This window comes from Aythya fuligula, chromosome 3, assembly GCF_009819795.1.
Source record: "Aythya fuligula isolate bAytFul2 chromosome 3, bAytFul2.pri, whole genome shotgun sequence".
NCBI classification, from domain to species: Eukaryota; Metazoa; Chordata; class Aves; order Anseriformes; family Anatidae; genus Aythya; species Aythya fuligula.
Window position 1 is genome coordinate 23,750,749 of NC_045561.1, and position 25,956 is coordinate 23,776,704.

At 33.5% G+C, this 25,956-nt stretch overlaps 1 protein-coding gene across 1 annotated transcript in view; it reads right to left on the minus strand.

Annotated features, from left to right (window-relative positions):
* The window catches only part of SYT14 (synaptotagmin 14), an 80,686-nt gene that overhangs the window by 16,278 nt on the left and 38,452 nt on the right, over positions 1–25,956 (minus strand). The window contains 8 exon segments of the mRNA XM_032184414.1: positions 3,236–3,384; positions 3,387–3,434; positions 3,437–3,584; positions 3,586–3,657; positions 3,659–3,685; positions 5,528–5,592; positions 5,595–5,751; positions 5,753–5,796. Of these exon segments, the coding sequence (XP_032040305.1) occupies positions 3,236–3,384; positions 3,387–3,434; positions 3,437–3,584; positions 3,586–3,657; positions 3,659–3,685; positions 5,528–5,592; positions 5,595–5,751; positions 5,753–5,796 (710 nt within the window).

The window sequence follows — 25,956 nt, forward strand, 5'->3', positions numbered from 1 at the left end:
GAAAGGAGGAAATAATATATGACAACATACCTAAAGACAAACGGCAATAAGACTGTGGGCAACAGGTACTATGCAAGCATTATTTGAAGCATGGAAAGGTGAGGGATACCCTGAAATCTTCATTGAGGAAGATGATTTGTGAACATATGAATCTGAAGCCACTTGTAGCTTTGAAACCTGTTTAAGGAACATACTAGTATCGTGTATTCACCATGTCAGGTAACTGTCCACACTTTAAAAATAAGCAGAGAAAGCTGCAGGAACAGCTCACGGAAGCATACCACTATGTTTCAAAGGCACTGAACTTGATGGTCCACTTTTACACAGATTCTCTTATGAGCAGCTTTAGTATATAACTGAAAAAATACTAAACTTCACAACATATGAACTGTTCTTGTAAGATCATAAGGCAGATGATTAGCTAATAAAATACATTAATATAGTATCAGACAGAGCAAATAAAATACATTTCTGCAGAAAAGATTAGCATAGATGTTTCAATGGATTAGGAATTTCAGTGACAGAAGGTATATTTAATATATAAAATCCATATAATGAGAATCAGTGGAAAAAAACAGGGCAATTGTCATGTGTCCAAATATCTTCATAAAAAGCTGTCAAATACAAACATTTCTCAGCAACAAAATATTCTACAACTGAGCAAAGTATATTTAATTCAGAATTTATGATGTACCCTCATCATGGATTTTATAGTTACAAATATTCCTGAACAGTTGGATCTCTCTACACTGAAACAACACTTACCTTCTCCTGTTCAGTAACTCCTAAGTAGCTTATGATTAGAAGGGCATAAAGATTATTGTTGGCTTATTCTAGCAAAAGGACAGCTGAGAAGGAATACAACCGATGTGTATAAACACACCCAGAGGCAAACACAAGAGAACTAATTAAGCTAAGAACAAATGGTTATAAATTGGCCATAAAGAAATTAAGGTTGGAAATGAAACAACCTGATCTTTTCAGATGAAAATTCAATTTTTTTTTTATTTATTTTTTTAAACAGGATGACTTGGCTGTCTGTAATACCCAGGGCTTGAACTCAATGACCCAGCATGTCCTCCCACTTCCAGTCAGATACCCTAAAAACATGACAAGTTTTAACATTCTTGTAAAATAACTATACATGTATGTTAAATCCTATAATAGAACTGCTCACTGAAAAAGCATGATATAGGTTATAAATAATACAAAAATAGATACTCAGACGTGAATGAATTTCTAAAGCTGTAAAAACTGATTTGCATATATATTTTTTAAATAAAACAACAAACACAACCCATGGATGCTTATTCAAGCTATCAAGACTATGAGCGTTCCTTTCAAGCAATAGGCAAGGCTAACAGAAATCTGCCTAAGCACCATTACAGCAACAATCTCTAGACCATTTCACTTCCTACCAGTATTACTTATTTGCATTCCTTTCCTCCCAAAAATAAGGACAAGAGAAGAATGTAGGCATGGCAACTTCACAGAAAATTAATAACAATCTCATTATCTTTGATTCCTTTTGAAATTTGTTTCTACTTTCTCTGCCACAAAAGCCCCCCAAAATAATAAAGAATAATGACCAAAGTGCATATGGGATATACCAATCAAAAGTCTGGCCCAATGCACATACGGAATATACCAATCAAAAGCACTGGCCTCTTTCACTGACATTGGTAATTTTTTTCTTTTTCCTTTTTATTTTTATATTTTTTTATTATTATTATTATTATTATTAACCAGACCCAATTGAGACACACACAAATTTAGCAGTACATTTAGAATATTCAGTGCTTTTTTTTCATGGGGCCTTTTTTTCCTAGCTACTAAACTAGCAAACTTGGCATTTTTAAAGTTCACAGTAGGTAAGTGAACTACTTCATCCTTGGAACAGACTGATTCATACTTCTTCATCAGCTGATGCTCCATCAGATCCACATTTTAGTCTCAGTTTTTGCTGATTTTCTGTAATTTATTTTTAATGGTGAAATACAATTGCATTTTATTTTGAATGCCTTTGCAATACTCAAGTTTGATAGAAATGCCATTTTAATGATACACTTTTTTTTTTTTGGAAAATGCAGAACAAATTAACTGCATTTTTTTCTACCTGAAAAAATCTTTTGCTTTCTTTTCCTTCTCCTTTTTTCCTTCAAAAAAGTTGGGGGGGGAAGGATTCCCTTGTTAAGCCACATTCTCTTTCTCCAAGAACTCTATTATCTAAAAAATAGTCATATCTTAAGCAAACCAATCCTCCTTGTCTAGGAAGCCTTGACTAGAACATTACAAACATTCTCTTTTTGACAAAAGCATATTTAAATACTTACAAAAACAAAAAGGAGATACACTGCCCAGACAGTGATGCTATAATCATTAATATGAATCTGAAAACCAACCTCATGAAAGACAGGAGATACAAGCTAAAGATCCCATGGGAAAAAGGGAGTTTTATCTGGAATCTGTTGTACTATTGGTAGCCACCCTCACCATTGGACAGCTGGATAATACAGATACAGATAACTCCAGTGTTTTTTGATAGTGATAACTAAGTTTATCTCTAATTACAGTTGCTTTGCTTTATTTCAAAAAGTATCAATAAATTATTTTGGGGGGACAAAAAATTGTCCATCAGACCGTCAAGCTTTTTTCCATCAAAAAATCCCTTGCTAGTAGTTTGCACTACTTTTCACACTATTTTTCACTTCAGACTGAATCAGAAATCAATTATTTACAAGATTCTAAACTAAAGTTATTAAAATGTCTTTGCACTCTCAGAATTGCCTCTTTCCTATCTTTCCTTCATGAAAAAAAATAACTATTGCAACCAAGATTTAATTGCAACAGATGGAGGGCACTGGCTAGTATAGCTTTTTTTTTTTTTTCTTTCTTATTTTTTAATTGAAGTGCTGTGGGTAGCAGGGTAAAAGAATATACAATTAAATGCATACATATGTAGCATGCATGTATACATGCATGCATATATTCACCACTATGTGCCTACTTATAAATCGGAAATTCTAAGTAATTAAAAGGAAAATACAGGCAGCTTTTGCAGGTAGAAATTGAATGTATTTACAGAAGTTTTCAGGAAAACATCTTGGTGTTAATACGGTGCTATGACTGTTGAAGAAATTCAGTGAATGTGATGATATAAATATATACACCATTCTTACAAAATTCAGGACAATGTATATCATTGCATTGTTATTCTGCTTCATTTAATACTCACAGACAGACTGTAAGAAGGTTCCAATATCACTGGCACTGACCATCTTCCCTTGAAGATTCAATTTTGTTAAGTAAAAATCTTTTCTCCCACAATCCTCTCTTTTTTCATGCGACGTACGCTGTAAAGTCGAAAGCGAACTGCGTAATTCCAATCATCTCAGACTCAACGTGATTAAATTTGAATGTCTCTGTGAAGACAGGCACGGTCCCCGCTGGATGCTGGTTTTTGCTCTCTGTTTCTTTATAGGGAGAAGAACTAGGTGTACTTGCCATGAGCTTCCACCTGTCCTGCTGTATGTAGGAATATCTGTGACAGCTGTCACTGTCACCAAAAGCTTCTGTTCCTGTGAAGTCATAGTCAAAAGTCACATCCAGTGTGCCATATTTAGCTACTGGCTCAGGATCAAAAGGTTTAGGAAGCTGTTGAAGATGATCCTCGAGCTGACATATCCTGAAGAAGAAGAAAAAAGCTTTTATTTATTTATTTATTTGCATTATATTATTAAGCTTAGCATGGAACTATATAGCTTTCTCTAAGCAAAATGAAGGGGACTATGATCTTTTTGTTCATTTCATAAACAAAGTAATTAAACACTGTAAGCTGAAGAGATGGCTGACTAGCAGCCAAGAAAAAAAAAAATCAAAAGATTTTACCTGGCCAATACTGCCAAAAGCCAGGAGCCAATCAGACATAGATTGGATTAAATTAGGCTGTATTTATGATCTCTTCTTCTCTGTCCCACATGTTAAAATGCATACACATATGTTACAAGATATAATTACCTTACTTTGGTGTGAGTATACACACATTTTAAGTTAACATTTTGTAGTGCTTTAAGACCTGCCTGGTGATTGAGAACACAGTGAGATGCCAGCAAAGAATACAGGAATTACAATACTTATTTGCACATGCAGCTCTTGCTGCAGTGAACAAAGATTCTATAGATGTGCCAAAAATTACCATGGTTTATTGATGCAGTTTTACCAGAACTGTGTCAAATTAGTCTGTTCTGAACTTTCCCATAAACAGCATCATTCCTAAAACCACACTGTAAACAATTTTAAAAACTGCTTATTATCACTTCAATTTTTGAATAAAATATTCACCCACTATGTTTTTAAAACAACTAGTTTGATAATGATACTGAAACAGTATTTAAAAGGGCTCAACATAATATTTACATAAGTTATCCCAAATAGGTAAATAAACATATTTCCTGTGTGTTTTCATGCTATCAAAGTATGCTTGCTTATACAAATAGATACTACAATATAGCCTTTCCAATCTAAAAATGTTATGTTCTTATTTTAAAACTGGATGCTACATAGCTATGGAAATTCCTTCTCTGACAACTTCATTCTACAAGTTGAGTGTCTATAAAAATATGCTGACAATATTCTGTATTCTTATTGTACACTTACACTATTGCCTGGTATGATGTGTAATGAGAAGAACCAGGGTTAGATCTCTTGTAGTTTGTTACTGTTTGAGGATCATATGTACACACTATGCCTTTCTCAGTAATGAAATTTGTGCTGATTGCAGTCCTAGCAGAGTGCCAGACACACGCAGACAGCTAGGTATTGGAGGACCTTGCATTCATATAGCAGGTGGGGCCTTCCAGATGTTGCACCAACACCTCAGAATGCAACAACTTACCACAGGTTTACTAAGACAGAAACAGCTGTTTGCACATCAGGACCTCTCCCTAATATGCACTTCAAAACTTCAGTTTAAAGACAAAAGACAAACTGTACCAAAAAAGGCTCTTCTGCACATTGCATCAGTAAAACAGTACCCATTACATACCAGTGCAGTAATTGTTTGTTAAAGATATATCAAGGAAATGTCAATAAAAGATGAATTCTTTGTAGTAATACTAAATAGATATCATTATAGTTTGTAATGGAAAAAGGGAAAATTAAGTGGACCAAATCTCTATTATACTATCAATAAAAATAAATAAATAAATAAACTTTATAATTTTTTCCCACCATTAAAGATATATTATGAGATGTTCAACTTGTAAAATGTTAACAGATCCATAGGAAAAATATGTGGAAGAAAAACAAGAAATAATTCACTCTTATTGGGACTTGTTTGAAAAATTAAAACTTAGTAACTATAAAGAACAATCTGAAATCCAGTTGTAGTATTTTCTTACAAATATATATATATTTTAATGGAGCTGTAATATGTTGTGTTTATATTTCTGTACACTGGTCTTTAGAAAAAAGCTCTCAAAAGGTTGCATTGCGCGATACTTCAGAACATTCAACTGTGTTCATTTACCTCTGGACTAAGGACAGCTGTGCTATCACTTGGTACATCCTCTTCATATCCTTTGTTATGAAACTTTCTATTTCGTGTCCTGTGCTTCCCTCACTTGGACACTTATATGAACATCTTGGACTGTTGCTACACTGGGAAAATTCACATTTACTGTCTCCACTTCAGAAGGCGTACATGAAAAGATGAGGAGAACCACTATCATCCTGGTATGGAGGTGGCTGCAGTTTCATCTAGCGGAGGTGTTCTTCTCATCCTCTGAATGCAGTTAGCTGAGAATAATAAAAATTCTTACTTACGTTCTGATTATTTACTGTTCAAAGTTCTGTAGAAAACAGTAAGTCCAGTTCTGGACAGAATATTAAAAATTGTTCTTAACAAATACTGCCAAAAAATATTAATTCAAAATGGAAACAAATGATCTCAGATGAAAGATGTGGAGAAAAGCAAAGGATTAAATATATAGTCAAAATGAACTGTGTAACCATATATAAATAAATATAGCACAAATATGACATGACAAGAAGTCTAGGTTTGAATTTTGGTAATGCTTACCTGGTAAAACCTTTGGGTATCTTGAGTCACATTTTGCACAGGTGGGAATGTAGACCAATTAAGCAAACAAAATACACTCCCTAAAGGCCATGATATCAAACTTCTGATTACCTCCCATGTAGTTGCTCACCCAGGGAGATAGTTAATTAAACTCTGAGGACAAATAAGTAGTAATAAATGCTGACACAAGCCTTTTCACACAAGTGAACTCTGCTCACCTGTGAATTTAATAAAAGAAGCGGTATCTCAGAGACAGATTCCTTTCTACTTATTAAGAGTGGCTACAGGTACATACCCAGTGTCTAAGAACGTAGACACTGGGTCCAGCCACCAAAAATAACAGAAAAAGTATCACGAGCAATCGGGTTGCCTGGGGGTGAATGCTGGATGCTTAACATCTTTGTTTCATACAGACAGATTAAACTAGATATTTGATAGATGGAACTGTGGTTATATATTGTCCTCAGAAAATAAAGCCAGAATGCATGGCTATGATACAGAAAGTTAATTCCAAACAATTACGTTTCAATTTTTGGTCTCATGTTTTACCACACAGTGTTAGGAAAAGACAGTAAGTATTCTTTAGCTGAAATGAAAGTAGTTCTAAGGACAATGTAAAACCTGTTTCACATATCATTTCTGTCAGCTATAGAGGTTTTAATGAAGGTTTCAATGCACCTCACAAATATAGGAATAACTTAAACACAAAAATTTCAGACATACTGCTGTCACACAAAGGAGAAAATCTATCAAAAAAAAGGAAGTTAACAGAAGTATGAGCATTGGTGTGACTCAAGTTTTGATTTCAGATTCTGCTAAGAAAGAAAATTATTTTCCTTCCTACATGACAAAGGTGGTATATTTTAGTTTCACCATCAATTTTTTTTGCGTAAGGGATTGCCCTGCCTATGTCCTAATTTCTCACCAGTATATGAACCTTTTAATTACTTCAGAGGCAATAACAAGTTTTTTCAATGTATCACTTGAACAAACAGACTATGCCTAAGAGTTACCCTTTATGGAACAAAGTTGAAAACAGTAAACACAGCACTCTCAAGCAACAAGAAGTCTCAGCATTCATGGGAAGCAAACCCAGACACATTGGCTAGAAGAGAGCCACGGTCCATTGTGATTGCCAGAGTTGGGCAATGGAGGGACAGGAACACCACAGCTCATTATGGAGTATATGTACAGCATCAATATATACAGGCCTCAAAGTTCATATCTTTTGGGAATGCAGGGCTCTTCTCTATACCACTGGGCTCCTAATGGAAATTCTCTGAGTTGTAGCTAAGGCAAACGAGTGATTAAAACAATGCAAAGTGCTCCTAGAAAATGATCCTGGAGTCAGGAATCCTCTCTCCTCTTATAAACCCATCAGAGGCAGCCTACCATTCAGAGCGATCCCAGGTAAAGCTCCTTTGCTGTTAGCTAGCCCAGTGCCACTAACTCCCAAAATGCCAGTCCCAGATAGGGAGTGGCAAAGAAAAAAAGAGCAGGCAGGGAATCCTACAGTCCAACTGCAGCCATTGGTCCTGCAGATGTACATAGAGCCTTACATGTGAAACTGAGTTCTCAAGTAGGACAATCAGAATCTTGAAATCACCATGCAGGAACCATGGGAAAGATCTAAACTGCAGAAAACAGAGATATGCGAAAGCACTTTTTTTTTGGACATCATATAACTCCTGCCTGTGAAACTAGATAGGCACCATTTTAGATTCTAAACTGATATTTTAATCATAATAAAATAATAAATATCATTTGACTTTCTATACCATCAAAACAGGACTATCTTTTCACTACTTAAATAATTAAGTATGCATTTAAACTTAGAGCAACAAAATTTCTGCTCATAAGTTGCTCAAAGGCAATAACAGCCTTAAAGATAGAGTAAATATAATGCAACTATGACTAAATGTCATTCTTTTTTACTTGTAGTCTGCAAAGCCTTTTTAACCCCCAGCTTTTTCACAATCTAAAGAAACAAAAATGTGTCTGGGTAACTAACAACACCATTATTGTCTTACATTAGTAAATAAAAGGCTCTGTGACTCACTTTTTTCCACTTTGATGAACTCCATTATATTTCCCTGTGGGAAAACTGCACAGGCTGCATGACAGAAAATGTACTTTTAATGTAGGTGGGGAAGAAGTGAAAAAAAGAAAATTCTTATTAACCAGCTGTGATTTAAAAATCTCAGAAAAGCAGAACACTGGGACAGGTTTTACCTAGTTATTTCTGAAAGTTTAGTTACCAAACAGAAATAATGTGTAAACACTTAAAACAAATACCCCATATCACGTTTAAAAGTCTAAGGACATCTTTATCAACATGCATACACTGTTTTTGAAGAAAAGTTCTCTCTAAATAAAAAGACATTTTAAAATAACCTTTTTAACTGAACAAATCTCATCTTAAATTAACTTCCCCTTCCCCACAGTAAATGGTTTGCTAAAATGATGACTTCATGTTACAGTTCTCTGAAAATACTATGATGTCATTTGAACTACATGATTACATAATTATTGATGATATCAAAAATAAACAGTATCACAGACAGAAGTAAATACAGCAACATTGAATAATGTCTGATACTAGGTATTTTCCTTAAAAATTGCATAGAAGTAGTAACTAAAATAATCAATCAATCAACAACACTCTGCATATGTATCAAAGTTTAAAATAAGAAAACAGTGCTAATGCATGCTGCCTACCCCTGGTTATATTAAATAAAAATGTTTGGATCTGGAAAAAAAGCATGTTCTGAAATGTCTATTTACATATGGGATCTGTAAATACACCTTGTGTCTTTAAAGTGTAAACTTATATGCAGTTACATTTATGCATACTTGTGTACTGTCACACCAAAGAATGCCTTTCATAGACCTGTGAATGTGGCTAAGTCTTGCTGAAGAGGTTATACTTAAGCAATTGTTAGTGAAATCCAAAATTAATTGGAGCATCTTTTCTGTGCTAGTTTACCATAATTTTTCTTCTCTCAAACGATACAGAAAATATATTTTACCAATTCCCCAGTAAACTTCAGCATATTAAGTTATCGCAACAATTTGGACCAGTCAGTGTGAAAAACAAGTCAACATATATCCCAAATCCCGGAAGACACGATTAATACAGAGAAACCAAATCTTGTACAGCCTGAGGTTCCTCCTATGCAGGAAATGCAAGAACAGGGAGGAAAGAACAAAAAGGAAAAAATAAATGTACAGATAAAGATCAACATCCAGTTTTCCACCCAAAATAGTTGATATTGTCATAACATGATGAAACAAAGTTGTTAGTAACAAATATTGGGTAAACTCTAACTTGAGATATAGTGTATTGCTCTCAATAAACAGATTTGCATAATCAATTTAGGTGTTAACGCTTTAATTAAATTTTCTTCCTTTAGTGGGCTAGAAAAATACTCAATTTTAACAGTGTATAATACTAGCTCAACAGCTGAAGAAAGCAGACATTACAAGCAAATACCTGACAAAGTCAGATTAGCATTTTGCTGGTATGCTCAGAAAATTAGAGCACATAACTATCATTAGCACATTTAAGTCAGAAGTAAATAAATGCTTTCTTTTAGTACTGTTTGTTAAACAACCAAGGTTAATCTGTTTTCCTAAATCTCTTTACATGGGATTGATTGAAAGCCGAGGGGACATAATATATATCTTGCCATTAGCCTCAAGAGACTGTCAATAAATCTGACTCAGCGATTACATTTGTGAGTAAGACTAGAGTATTCCTAGAATACACAAATTTTATAACTATGAGAAAATACATGGACTTTTTCAAAGTCATTTTTCCATGTGGAATTCCAATTTAAAGATATATGAACTTTCTATACAAAATGTTTTTTCTTTTAGGTTTTCAGTTACCTTTTGATATTTCTGCTCTCAGTGTTCTTAATTTTCTCTTCTCTGCCCTGGTCCCTTGTGGACCACACTAGGCTATACAACATTTTACCATGAAGCTGGCGATGTTCCTTTCCATGTTACAACGTTTAGACTTTGCTGCCTTAATTAAATTTCCCAGAGGTTGTCAGAAACAGCATCAGAAACCAAGCTTTCTTTAGCCCGTATTTCCTAATTCCATGAATGTCCATTTCAACATAGAGAAAAAGAAGTTATCCCCATGGTTGTAATTCCCATGTCTCATAAGCAATAATTAACTACACTTTTGCAACTTTTAGTTTCTCATATATATTACTCTTTTAAATATTCATGCTATTGTGGGAGGCAGGATTAACAGAAAACCTCTTTGGGAATCTGGTTTCCAGTTACTTCAAAACAAATATCACTATATAAATTAATAATTTTGCAAGCTATATTTTGTAATTACCAATGAATATCTTTATACTCAAACAGTATCTTTTCCTCCTATGTTTTCCACATACACCATACTTCAAATATTTTTTTAATCTAACATAAATTTCAAGTTTTCAAGCCTTCAAGGGGTTCTATGTAAATGTTAAGACAATTTAAATAAAACATAAAATGAATACTTGTTTAAAAATTAAAGAACCTTTCTTATTCTGAATGATTAAATACCCTTAGAGATTTCTGATATGCAGCACAGACAGTCCAAATGGAATTTTCATGTTTGAACTTTTCTACCATCTAAAATATTACGTTGACTGAATTACCCCACATTACGAGGAGTATAAAATATAAACATTAAATATTGAATGAAACCTCAGGGCTCTCCTCCCCTTAAAATGAAAATCTTATATTCATCTTTGTGAGGAAAAAAAAACACTTATTATTTCATGATAAAACAAATTACCTCAGCATTATATTATTCCTGTTCCAAAAGAGTTATGGCATAAGCCTTGCTTAATGAAATAAGGGGAATACAGGATTTATTCCAAGTGATTATGGGCAAGTGAAAAAATTCTTATCAGCTTTCTTCTTCCATTTGCCATATTTTAGACTTTTATTCATAGTAAAAATACTGTCTACACTAAGCAATTCACCATTAAACAAGAAAGCAGTCACATACAACTTTTTGGAAAAAAAATCCTTTGTTTCCTAATATTTAGGAAATTTACATATACTACAAGCTTGATCACAGACACATAGAAATTAAAACAGTGTTTAAGGATTTAAAAGCTCTTAGGCTAATTTCAATTTTCTTCCTCAAGAGAGATCTAAGACCTATTGACTCTATTGATTCTTGCATACTAAATTTATTATTATAATTTGTTTACATCACAAGCCTTCAGAACAACTTGGTTTTGGTTGCTTAAAAACAAAACAAAACAAAACAAAACAAAACAAACAAACAAAAAAAACAAAACAAAACAAAACAAAACAAAAACACTTTTTTCACTTTCCACCACTTCTGATTTGTAAGACCTTTCTTCCTGTCTAGTGGCAAGAAGAAATACTCATTCTGTTATAAAGAATATGGAACACTGCTACACTGGTGAAACACTCCAAGCTTTCTCTTTCCAAAATTAGCCTAAATTAGAACATTTAAACTACAAATGCATTATTAAAACATTATAGTGAACTAACTGTCAAAGACATTCTTTTGTTTCCTTCCCAAATATTTTGGTCGTCTTTCAGTGAAAATTATATATTAGCATCTCTTGAATTCATTTCCTTACAATTTAAGTATCATTCTCACATTACTTATACAGTATTTTATTAATTTGACTAGAAAATAGTTCAACCTAGTTCTTTCTGAACAGCTGTCCAAAATATATTTAAATATTTTATAAAACTATTGGTTCAATATGTTACTTTTATTGATGCAAATATCAGTAAACTTCTCTCTGAAAGATTTTTTTTTTTATCTTTTAAAAGGAGGTTTAAAACTCCACTTTTGTGAGCTTAGGTCCAACTCTGTAAAACTTTTTTGAAGCAGAGATCTTTAAGAAATGAAATTTTATAATTGTTTGCCTTTACTTCCACAATTATGTTTCCTTAGGTAAAATATTTGTAACATGTTCATTCAGCATCCTAAAAGCTTATTTTCTGTTCAATTCAGATATTGGTTTCACCTTTTAGTCACTTTTTACACTACTTTTCAGACCACACTGTTGGATAATTTCCTACATTAATAGCTATTACTTTGCACATTTGATTGCTGTTATTTATTTCCAAATTAGCAAAACTGTTGGTGAAAACACCACTTTCAAAAAGAGAAATTAAATCATAAAATTTTCCCTTTTTTCCCCCTCCTTTTAAAATACACTGTAAGTCTTACTTGCTGAAGGAGATTGACAACCAGCTTTGAAATCTTAAGAGGGCCTTGGTGACAAGGAAATGCCTTTCATCATCTCTGAAAATGTATCCAAATTCATCTCTCTCCAGCATTCAAGGATGCATGAGAGAAAATTTCAAGTTTAACAGCTAAAAAGCTCTTAAGAATCCACCCACTGTAAACAATTTCAAGACCCTGAAAACCCATATTTCTGACCAATCTGTGGACTGTAGCAGCTGGATGGGGACTGTAGAAAAACTTTTCTTGTCATTGCTATACTTCAGTTGCGTACATTTACCACTTTAAATTACAGCTCAAGTGCCAGTCCCATTTAATACCACTATACCTGCAATACAGGAGTCATGTAGGAGGATGAGCTGCTGGAAAGGTGAAAAAGACTCCAATGAGATACAAAATCAACTCCCAGTAAAATATTGTAACACACAGATAATATTCCTGTACTGTTCTGCCTCTCATTGTATTTGGTCTCAAGTAAGGGAAGAAGTATGATTTGTAAACAAGATTAATGTGTTTATATATATAATGTTCTTGAACATTTTAATATTTTTGGTTTATTTCAGGCACATTCATTTTGATTTGACAAAAAAAAAAAATGCAAAGTTTTCCAAATATTACAGAAAAGAACTCCAAGTTGTAAGTTTTTTATTTAATGACACAAATAAGATCCATGCAGCAGTATACACTGTACTTAAGTCTGTTCCTGAATCACCAAAATTCCATTTTTTCATACTTTGAACTTAAATAAGATGCAAGTATTAATAAGATGCAAGTACTACATTTAATGAGAACTCTTCCTGCAGCTTAAAATACTCCAACTTCAGTTTCTTAAAAAATAATTTCACCTCAGTAGCTGTATTTTGTAACTCTTTACTAAAAATTCTGTAAAGTTCCCATTTATTTTAGCTCTTTATTTATTGCTACCTTGATTGGTTAAAATGAAGCAGGAAAGATATTTTCCATCAAGAACTGCTTCCAAAATAGAAACACAAAGCTGGCTTTAATTCCTTTGCCTTGTTTTTATTGCAATTTTATGAGATATGATACTCTGCTGGAGTGAGTCGCTACCACAGTGCTGCACTACAATGATTCTACATGAAAATTTTCAGAAGAACATGTGTTAAATTTTCTGTCCATCCACTTAAGATACTTACATGATGCCGATTTAGACATAACTGGTGATACATACAAAGATTGTGGTGAAAGAGTAGAAGTTAATGCATTTGGCATTTCACAGATGGAAAACTGAATTACAGATTTAAACAAGAGGCAATAAAGATTGTTGTTAATCTAGCTCTGAAGTACTCATAATCACACAGAAAGCTTTCAATGAAGTGTGGAATTGAAACTTTGAAGTCTAGTACCCTAGCCATCTCTCCTGGTTTTATTTGTTTACTTTTACTTCAAGCCTTCTAAATTATTACTAGTCTAAGAATACACCTGAATTGTTTACCACTACTAGGTAAACCTCCAAACCACTAACTTGAGAACACCACAGAACTTTCCATTATCAGCTTTGCATTGAAAAATAAGAAAAAGAATATTAAAAAATTACAACATAGTGTGGGAGAAAAGGTGAGAAGAAGAAAAAGGCAAAAAGAAAAGGTAGGCATGATGATTTAGGAAACAAAGTGATTGATTGTTGGTAAATCAACAAAGGAATAAGGAGAAATAAAGGGAGAGAAATTTAGTAGATCTGTAAAGAAAATGAGAAAAAGAGCAAACAGTGAAAAAAAAAAAAAAGAACAGAAAAGATGCAAGCAGAAACAAAAAAAATTACAAACACCTAAAATAATAAAGCAAAAAGTGACAGCGAAAGGAAGGTGAAAGAAAGGGGAAAATAAAACAACATATGACATGCAAAAAAAAGTGGTTCAGATCTGAGAAAAAAGGAATGTCAACAGAGCAAAGACATAAAAGAGAAACTAGAGATACCTGATGGGTGGAAATATGTGTATTTGTAGGTGAAAATCTACACAACCTAGAGAACACAGCCAGCTACATTCCAGCAGAGGTAACAGGCTTCTCCAAATAGGCATTTTATATATTTTATATATATTTATTTATTTTTAACTTACGGGAAAGAGACAGTAGTAATAATTCAGATTGTGAGATTCAAAAGGACCTAAATTTCTCCTGTCTGTTCAGGCAGTTTTTTCCCTTCTTTTTTTGACACTGGCTCAATGACATCCTTTAGGAAAAACAGATGGTATTTCCTACAGTATATTGGAGTATTACTGTAAAACCAATTCTAGAAAACTCAGTTGTTTGTTTGTTATTTATTTATTTATTTTAAAACAGATCCTATAGCTTTATCAAATAATAAGATGCTAGAAGCCATGTGCCAGAAAAATTAAGGACCATCTTAGTTTGCAAGAGACCCTAATAGGTCAACAACAGCAGAGAATTATCTATATATGCTCATGAACTGTATATATGCTCATGACTGTAGAAAGTATACTTAGAAATAATGGCACAAATACCACTTCCGTGCACAACCACCCAGAAAAAGAAAGGAGAAATAGACATTGAGACAGAGAAAATGAGTATGCTTTCAAACTAAGGTATCTTTCCTTCACACATCCAGTACAAGGACTAAGAATGCACACACAAAAAAAGACACGGATTAAGCAGCAGGGAGCACATGAGTCTGCTCTACTCACTCCAGCAAAGCCTCAAACTAGTTTCTCAGGGTATACAGGAACACGATTACTGAAAACTGAGTTTTTACACTTCTTTGTGGTGATTCTGAGACCTCCCACTGTCACAGACAAGCTGCTTTACTAGGCTTGTATATACAATGCAGTTGTTGCTATGTTTCCATATAATTCACAAAACAGGTAATTGGCTGAATTCTGACAGCACTAGATGAATATATGTCTGGCTAGTGAAGATATTTTCATTCAACCATACCATGAAGTCATAAGATCTTTGGGTGAGCTTGTGAGAGTCAGAGAACAGTGGCCAAGCTGCATATTGCATACAGAGGGCTCATAAGGTCTTATCAAACAGCTGGAGACAAATTGTTCTTCCCTGTCATCCATCCAATGAAAGAATAATGCTAAACAAACAAGGATCAGAGTGCAGCATATTATTCTCAAACCTTTTAATTTCCCAAAACACTAACTGAAAAATTGTGTTGTCATGAGCACAGTTCTATACTTAAAATATTAAGCTTATTAGGGGCTGTGACACTGAGTAAAAACATGCATATCCAACAAAAATTTCTCATAAGCCTTTCTTACATTACTTAAAAGAATAAAATAAAACGTATATACCTGAAACTGCTGTTTGATGCTGCTTGTTGAATAAGAGACTTAAAGGTGATACACAGCAGTTAATTAGCAATCAAAGTCTGACAGCTACAGCTGCAAAATGTTTGTATGATAAATTGAAAATTATTTATTTCACTCTACATGAAATTAGTGTACACTCATTAGAAAGCGAGTGATTATCTTGAAAAGTATTACTGGAAGATTTCAGTAGATTTGCTACAGCATCAGAAAGCATACAACGTATTTCTCCAGACCTATTAGCATTATACCTGTTCTCAGGATTTGGTGTCAACATGGTCTTTAGATCTTGACATCACAACTGAAAACATACATGTACTCAGCAGAATAATGTTTAACAGAGTTCACAATCAGAACACCTTTTTTTTTTTTTTTTTTCCCCCCTTTCTTTTCTTTTTTAAAATCTCAGCTCTCATAGTTTGAACTACTTCATTAAACTATATATAAAGCCAGTATATGCAACTGATGTACATACACAATGCAACAAAGAAAATTCTCATTAAATGTAAGGAAAAAAAAAAACTCTGGAATAGATCCGAAGAGTTTACCCATAGACTCTGTTGTCCAATGCCTGGAAAGATTTAAAAGGTCTACCGGCTAAGACACAAAGCAGCCTGTTCTTACTTTGAAGTTAGCTCTCTTCCAGATCAGACCAGGTAACTTCCACAGGACCTTTTCAACCTATGATTTATTGATTCTACAATATATATTGGAAAAATATAGTCCCGTGCTAGGTAATCAGGGATGGGGATCATCTCAAATATAGACATCTCAAATTCTATAAAGCCACTTCTATAATACAGGAATTTAATAACTTATAGTAACATATAGCTCCATATATTTGTATATCTATATAGGATATACTAATTACACTGCTGTATTCTGATTTAAATACAAATACCTTGTCAGTGTAACCTTTCATGATATAAAAAAAAATAGAACTACTGAAAGCAAAACAAGAAGTGAAAGAGATTTGGAATACTTTGTTATCTGGTGCTGTTCTACTGCAGTACACCTTGCAGCTAAGAAGTCTTAGAGAATTCAGCATCACTGACATTTTTACTTTGATAAAATGAACATGTCAACATACTGGTTTTAGATAAAACCAACCAACCAACCAACATTGAATTCTGCATGTAATATAAAACTGTTGTTAAACACATACATGTAAACACAAATATATACATACACACATACCCCAAGGCCACATATAAGAAACAAGAAAAATTCAAGGTTTATGAAATATTAAATACAATTAAGATTACACTGAGAAAGTAATATCCATAACAAAATGCCAATGTTAGAAAGCAAATATTGACCTTTATAATTTATCAAGTTAAAAAGCCTCAATTTGCTCACTATTCAAACTTGAACAATAAGTATGATAGCTTAGATGGCAGAAAGAGGAAAAAAAAACAGTATTTGCTATCACTTTGCATTAACATTTTGACCAGTCAACAATTCGGTAGTGATGAAATGTGCAGTTTGATTCAAAGTAAGACAAGGCTATTTAAATAACTCAAAATAAGAAATGGGTATTGAAACATTAGAATTTTGATAAGCGATCACAGCTGCACTAGAATTAGTTTCTATAGCAACAGAGGAAATAATGTGGAGAATTGCACTGCAATACAAGATGGATTCCTTACAAACACTGCTGTTCAGACAGAAAACTTTAAAATTATTCACTGTATTAAAATATTTCTATTAAAATGGTTATTTAAATACCCTATACCTTGTGCCCCGTACATTGTTCTATTTTGGTTCTCAACAATTCAATTCTACTGCATCTATTCAAGTTTTATATTACATTTTCACATTTTTCCCCCAGTGCTTTCCTCCCTATTTTAAAACTAAAGTGACTTATTCTGGAATATACTGGAACTTCAATCTCAAACTAATCTGCATTTTCAATATTTATCTTTTATTATTCCTACATAGAAGCACTTATTGTGTTTATTTTTCCAGCAGTGCACTTGTAAAATATTACAGAATCCTTTTGCTTTGCATGTGCTATTTATAAGAAGCTGCATCACTGCCATGTGAATGAACATCACTATGGAACTTCTAAACTTGTGGTCATACGAGACATGCATGAGCTTTTTATCAGTGTGCACTCTCATGTCCTAAGCATGATTAAGAAACCATAGCATATCCATTGATATTCATGGTCTGAATGCCCATAAGATGGTAAGATAAAAGCCTTTCAGTTGAGCATATCTTTAGATTCCAAATGTTGACCATTTCTAGCACTAAGAATTATTGTTCCATTGCATCATCTCTGATTCTAGCTATTTTTGGCAACTAATTAAAAGCATATGCATGAACCTTTTATGTATTTTGCCCTTATAATGAGACCTATTACTCTGGCTTATTCAATCCCTTTGAGTTCCAAAGTATCTTTTGAGTTACCATGGATACAAGTGATATGCTTTCTCCCACAACTGCTTTGTGTGCCTTATCAAACACCAGAAAACTGACACAGTAGGAATCTGAGCCATCTATACAGGATGAATACCAAACCTCTTGGAAGTATCCCCACTCACCAGAATTGAGCTATACCATAAACAGCACTTGTAACGAAAGAAACAAGCAGGTTCTTTTCTATCACATGGAAAGCAAAATGAAAAAGATGCAGACATCAAACAATTTAGTCTGATCAATTCTGAAACAGCAATAAAATGAAAACAGAAGTACACAGAATACTTCTGAGTTTGCTATTTCCAGTTGACAGAGTTTAAGTGTTTCTAGATCAATAGATCCACTGAAGATGTAAAACATATGAAATGCTTGCTGAGATTTGCTAAAAGAGTTGCAGAAACATTGTATTAAACTCTGAGATTATGCAAAAACTTGAGTAAATAAAACTCCCTTAAATAGAAATTGTTAGGCCTCTTTATACAAATTTATTATGGGCATTTTCAAATGTAAATTGCATTCCAACAAGCTGGGAATAATTTGTACTAATCAGCTAAGAAGAGGGCAGTTAGTAAACTGATTTTCCCATTTTTATTTCCCTATTCCAACCTGTTCTTGAAAACAAAAGATCCTCTCCACTCAGACAGCAATATTAACAATGGATTCAAAACCAAAGTGCTGATATTAACATAATCTGAATGAATATATGAGAAATAAATGTGAATATCCAGAAGGAAAAAATATTGTAATATGAAATCAATATAAACACATTCAGAACCATCACTCAGCTCTGACTCCGTTTATGGTAAGAGAATAGCTACATTTAAGTGCCAAAAAGGCAGATGAGTACTTGAGAGCCACAGAAGAAGGGATAAGCACAATGCTCCTCTTGTCCTTTTTTCTCAGTTATCTAAACTTCTCTAAGTATTAGAGCAAAATACTCTACAAAAACTTACCTGACTTGTTTATATCCGCAAACTCAGCCTTGCTTTAAAATCCACGGATTTCAAAGCATAATATCTGAGCTAGATACGCTGAAGTATAAAAGACACCGACACTTACTCTTGTTTCTACTAGCATTAAGAATTAACTGTATCATTTTGATACATTCGTTTTCCACAAACAGATATATACTAAAGACATACTGCACATTTTCATTTTTTTTAACAGTAACGCTGTAGGTTAGCCTCACGTTTGGCTGGACATCATAAGATTCATTTCTTTTAACTTTTAAATTTGACTTTGAACTTTCTCAGGTCATGTTTTCATTCATTTGGGAATGAAAAACAACCCCATAATGCTTTTACTGTGAACACAACCATAATTACACCTCACATTTTTTTCCTGAAAAATTTATTTTAAAAATAATTTAGAGCTAGTAATACAATCAAAAGGAACTTAAAGTTGACTGCTACTTTGGCATTGATGATAAGTCATCTGTATTATCAAAACATGATTAAATCTTTAGTTTAATGTTGGAACCTCTTCTAAAAACAAAACAAAAAAGCTTCTGAAACAGCAGTGGTATTTGCACAATGGCTTGGTACTCCTGCCATCATAGTCACCTCTACTCCTGCTTATCATTTTGCCTGTTTATAATACTCTCCTGGATTATCTGCATTGTGCACAAAATCACAAAAGAGATCATCCATTTCTCCTTAGGTAAATATAGTTCAAACTGCTACTTTTCTCTTAAGAAATAACAAGACTAACACAGTTACTATCCTTCGTAAAAAAAGGTTAAGCTCTTCCTTCAGTAAATCTCAGAGATTTCAAGAAGTAGCCACTGCTGTTTCCTGCACCTTTGAGGCCATGAGATTGCCCTTAACACTAAAGACAACTAAAGTTTTTATTCCTGAAGATGTTCTTATTTTTATTTATTTATTTTTTTTTTTTTTCTGGTCAACAGGTAGGAAATGGCACCAGATAAAAGCAGATGATTCAGAGCAGTGTCTCTCATTGCCAGGGAAAGGAATTTTGCTCTGATAACAGCCATCATGGAACAGGATGATGAGTTTTTCAGATGGAGAGCATTAGGCATTAGTCCCTTAACAGCTGAGTTATTTCTCCATTTCTCAGAAAATAACCATCAACTCAAACTGTCTTTTCAAACTTTACCAGATCTACTCAAGAGTCACCTATTGACTGAATTTTGTGTGGACCAACAACACCTGATTCTAAATGTGACAGGAAGAGATCTCAGGGCAGAACAATCAACTTCATCTTCAAGAAGAGCTTTTCAGCAATACATTTACTTGCATAGAAATAATCACATGAAAATTAGCTAAGAAGTAAGCAAACAAGCACTTTAAAGTTTGTGGAAAATACATCATTATTCTCATTATGATCTAAGAATGGTTCCAGTCTGGCATTACAACCAGAATTTAACATAGCCATGTATGAAGTATTTCAAGCAAAATATATTCAAATATATATTGAAAATGTAGTTGTAAATTAATAAAAAATAGACTTTTTTTGTATCCGTCACTTTAAAATTAGTTCAACATATTTCTAGATTTTTTTTTTAATTTCTACTCAGATTGCCACAGATGCCACATTTACAACACAAATACAATACAAACACTTCAAAGTATAATAGATGTTAATAAAATATAACTTAGATGGCACTGTGTTTTTCATTTCAGAGTTGTCTTTTGTTCTATTAAAACTCACAGGAACCTTGAAAAAAATCTAAAATATACTAGCTGTTTGAAAATTTATTAAAATAGTGTTTTTAGTGTTGATGATTTCAAAATAAAGGTACAGAAGTCACTGCACGTACTACCAAACTACAGATTGCTGAAATACAGGGAAAACCAAGTAGATGTAACAAAAACAGGAACCACAAAATACTGGAAGCCACAAAATTTTGAGCAAATTCAAGTAAAAATTCCCTGAATACAAGAAGAAATGAGTCTAATTACTAGCACTAATGTTGAGCAATTTAAACAAGAACGGAGGCTGTCCCTCTCTCTTTTTTTTTTTTTTTTTTTTTCCTTCCCTGAAAGATGTAAGGTTAGCCTGACCTTTCAGTTATCATCATGTTTTCTGGTACAAACATCAGCTCTTTGCAGTAAACAACAGCAACCGTGTCACCTGTTCGAGTCACATATGTAAGTGATATTTGCCTCGGCTGAGCATTTTCAAAGGGAAGAAAACCACACCTGAAGTCAGCTTCTTGAAGAGACGAACATTTTGTAGTTTTATTCTCCGAGATTTGGATTTTCCAAATACACATGCTCTTATCAGCTCTATTTTTAACCTGCCGCTCATATAGGATACTTAAAATTCTGAACATGTTTACATTATCCACCCAGCAGGCTAATGGAACTGCATACCAGACAGTCATGCATAATTCAAATCAATATCCTCAGGCTTGCAACTCTAAGTCAAAGCTGCCTTTAAATAAGCTGGGTGTGACTTTAACATGAATAAAATGTATCTAATTTTTAACCTTTATCTGACAAATTGATATATTTGCAGAGGGATGTCATAAATCCGCTTTAAAAATTGAAACAAATAGAAAATCAGGATAACACCTTTAAGGAACATTTTTAAGGACAAAATTTAGAACTTTCAATAAGACTGAGCGTGAAGGTTACAAATAAAGAGGAGGATAATTATTATATATATTTATTTCTAAAAATGTACAAACATATACATAAAAACAAATGGTAGCAGAATACTAAATGACACAGAAGGTGAACACAGCAGGATTTCCTATTTACAAATTTTAAGATCAAGATTTAATTGAATTGGGCATAGGCGATTCCACACTGGAAATCCTATACCCAGCTAAGCATGTCTGCTAGCTTCTCTCTAAGGACCAGAATCAGAATTTCAGTAATAAAATAATTTTGCCTTCAAGTATTCTCATGTGCTTCTGTGAGACCGTGATTCATTCCATCACAGCAGATAACCTTCAAGAATGCTGAAATGACCAGAATCATGACTGTTATATTGGCTAAGGATTTATTTCCAGGTTAGTTCTAAATAAAGTGGAAGAAAAGTAACTGGAGTAAAAAGAAGAAATGACAGGGACAGGACAGGATGGGACTTCCACACTGTGTAATATAAAATCCTAATCCTTTTCCACCAAGGAGAATAACCCAACAAATCCTAAAATTTAGGGTAATTCTAAATCTACAAGTGTTGTAAATAGCACTTGCTTTAACAAAAGAGCTTATCTCAACAAGGGGAAAAATAAAAAAGAGAACAGATTTTTGCCACCACATGATTTTCATGTCAGATGCATTTAAAGTCCCAGTAAATAATATATACAATTAAAGTGGCTATGAAAAAAAAAAAAAAAAAGTCTATCAGGGAAGTTAGAATTAATAAAAACACCTTTAAATAAGAATAAATTATATCCTAATTGCTAGACAAAAATGGTTCATCTTTTACACAAACAAAATAGTCATGGAATAATTCTAAGGGAATACTTATGATATAGTTAGAGCATACACCTATGAAATGAATACATATGTGCATAAGGAAAAATATCTACTCTGAACAGACAACAAAACAAAGAGTTAAATTACAAAACCAACATGTTCTTTTGATAAGACTGGATTATTTAAAAACAAACAAACAAACAAGAAACAGCCCTAATGATAACTAATCTTTAACTGAGGGGAAAAGAAACTGGTTCCCTCTATCACTAGATATTACCTTAATACTAGGAAACAAAATGCCCATACCCAGAAGCTTTAGATCTTAGTAAAAGAAATGCCAAATTTTCAACGTGAGCTCTCAGATTAGCAAAAGTGCTAGGCTCATTGCAGAAGTGATCTTTCTTGCTGATGTAGTACTACCTCTTGCGTCTATATGACCTATCATTTTACTAACATGGAACACCTGTGTCAAATAAAATGCCACAAGGAATTATTTCAGCCACAATATACATGTAATCTTTTCCCACTTAATGAATGATCTTAGTCCTTTCATGAATCCCAGATGCAAACAGACCAGCAACTTATTAAAATGGTAAGTTTAAAATAAAATGGAAACTTTCCTGTAATTATTAATGTATGATTTACATCACTTCAGAGACATCACATTGCTAAGGGTGACTTTCTTCAAAGCCTTCACATCACTGCAAAGGGTATTTCTTCAAAGACTTCAAAATGCTGGCAGGAGGAACCTAATTTGTGAGATTGCTTTGCTCACTTGCACACATTAGAAAAAGTCCTTTTCCATTGGAAGGCAGTTGTTTTTTCATTGTTGTTATTGTGTTTTTGTCTGGTTGGTTGGTTGGTTTTTACCCCCTTTTAGAGTTGATCTAGGAGGAAAAGGAATTTTCATGTCGAAAATCTTATCATCATCACTGACTGATTTTTATTACTAGTTTTCTTCTCTCAGCAGTAGGTGACATGCATGCTTTAATATCTTTTTCCAGCATCTCTACTGTTAATCACACAGTAAATCCATAATTTCAGAATTATTAAAATTAATTCTATCGAGCTAGCCTGCGTGTTTTATTTGGTTGACAAAACAGTTAATGCGCACAACTTGGATCTCATCTATCTGACTTTTCAACTTAAATTCCTCAGTGTAACTCTTTTCTCTTCCAAACTGTATATAAATTCATCCCAGAATCTCCTTTGCACTTACCTCCCCTATTTACCTCAACAGCTCCATAATATTCCCCAAGAAAATTACAAGAATAATATTGAATTACACATGTATTTCCTGTATCTATATATGGACTCCATCCATTCTATATCTCTAGACTCCATTTATAAACAACATGCTTATCTGCCATTCATGTGGTTAAAGAACCATAACCACAATATGATCATATTGTAATAAGTGTTACATATGATCATATTCTAATAAGTAATATTTCTTTACTATCAGCAACCTTTCAAAACACAAAGAGTAACATTTTCTTGGGAAACAAAAAGTATATAAATTCCATAAAACTGAAGAAAAAGCAGAGCAAAAGTTAATCTTTAAATAAACTTAGTCTTAACAATGTTCAGTTCACTAAATCTTTTCAGAAACAGGCATCATAATTTCAAACGCTTAACAGAATTGACTGTCTTCCACTATTACAGAAGAATAATAGAGGACTGTCATAATGCACTAGGAAGGCACTTCAAAACTTTAAAAAAAAAACAACAACGTAAGAGAAACAAAACAGAACGCATGTTGAATGAAGTTTTCCTGGACAATTCTCTGTAGATCCTTGAATTTCAAAAGCATCATGCACTACACAGAACTACCCCTAAAACATGGATATAGATTACTATAGCAAGCTCTATATATCACTTGTTACGGATATGCATTGAACTGCCACACTCCCCAAGGCTTAAAAACCACAAGAAATTCTCTTGTAAGGGCTTTGAAAACAAGGAACGCTCACTTTGATTTACCAATGAATAGGAGGCAGACACACAATAATCAGAGACTAGAATTAATTATAATAATAATAATAAAAAAAAAACCACCTTTTTCTTTCACAAAAATTTCTAAGAAGTGCATCAAGAACCATAAAAACTAATAGTATACAAGTATACTATCAGCTAAGGTACATGAGTATGAGTAGTAGAATACCTCATAGCTGTAATGTGACTCAGCCCCCAAAACTTTGAAACATTTGGGAATTACTGCTCTGAAGTATCTTGATGAATGTACTGTTTGAAGCACGGTGTCTACCTAAAGCCACAGAGCAAAACGAATATTTTCTTTCAACAGATATTATACCAAAACAATTTCACAGATAATCTGATAAAGACACAGAGAAAAATGTGTAGTCACCTTCTTCCTCAATATTCTTTCCATTATATTTATTCCTTTAAAGCACGTGGAGGGAAAAAAAAGAGAAGTGACTATTTAAGTTAACATCACAACATGACAAATTATTCAACCGAGTTTCATTCCTCTAGTCTCAATACTAGTTCAAAGTTCTTATTCCACCTAAACCATCTTCTTGGCTTGTAATTCTTTGCATCTGAAACATAAGGATAGTCCAATTTGCAGAGAACTTCATGGCTATATTTTACTTAATATGATACAACTATACTGTGACACTCACTCCACAATTTTCCAACAGTAAGTCTTCATTCAGACTTGGCTTGAAAATAGATCTGCTTATATGTAAGGAACAACGAAAGAAACTAAACTGGAAACCATGTGATTTACTGAGGGATCCTTTTTTCCTATCTCAGCCTGTACAGTGGCTTTCACCTTTGCTTGACAAGTCTGAGGAAGGGCTTTAACAAAATGGGGAGATTCATCTGCATACCAACTTTGAGGTGCTTGTGAAAGAGCTTTTGGTTTTGTTGGGAAGATACTGACATAAAATCACTCTATACATTCGAGTTGCACAGTGAAGACACTTTTCCTGATAAATGAAAACTAACAGGAGAGAAAGAAAAGGCAAAAAGCTGCAAAAAGAATCAGATCCAAGACATTCCAGAAGAACAGTCGCCTTCACGTGCAAAGATTGACACTGAGGAGCAAGGCAAACATATGTCCAACAGACATATCAACATAAAGTGCCGAAAGCCTAGAGAAGAATAAAAGTGGAGAAGATAAACTACAAAAATAACATCATATTCTACCTTCACAATATGTAAAAGATGGACAAAATCCAGTAGCATATGCCTGCTAGTGCAGCAGATTCTCATTTAAGAGAACTTATGTTTTCTCACTGCAGTCTTTTAGTGCTTCCATATGTTTCCAAAAAACCTTGTGAAATGTAAGGCACTTGGGCCAGTCTCAGAAATAGAGCTTCTGAACAAACATGTCTTCAGCCGCAGGGCTTTACCAATTAAGATGTTAGAAAAAGACTTTAAAACAGGTTGGAGATGGAACCTGTGGCTGTACAAAGCTAGTAATCATAAATAAAGCATATCTGAGTATGCTAAGTAAGTTTTCAACTTTTTCCAGTATGATGCCACTTACTCCAGAATTGGGAT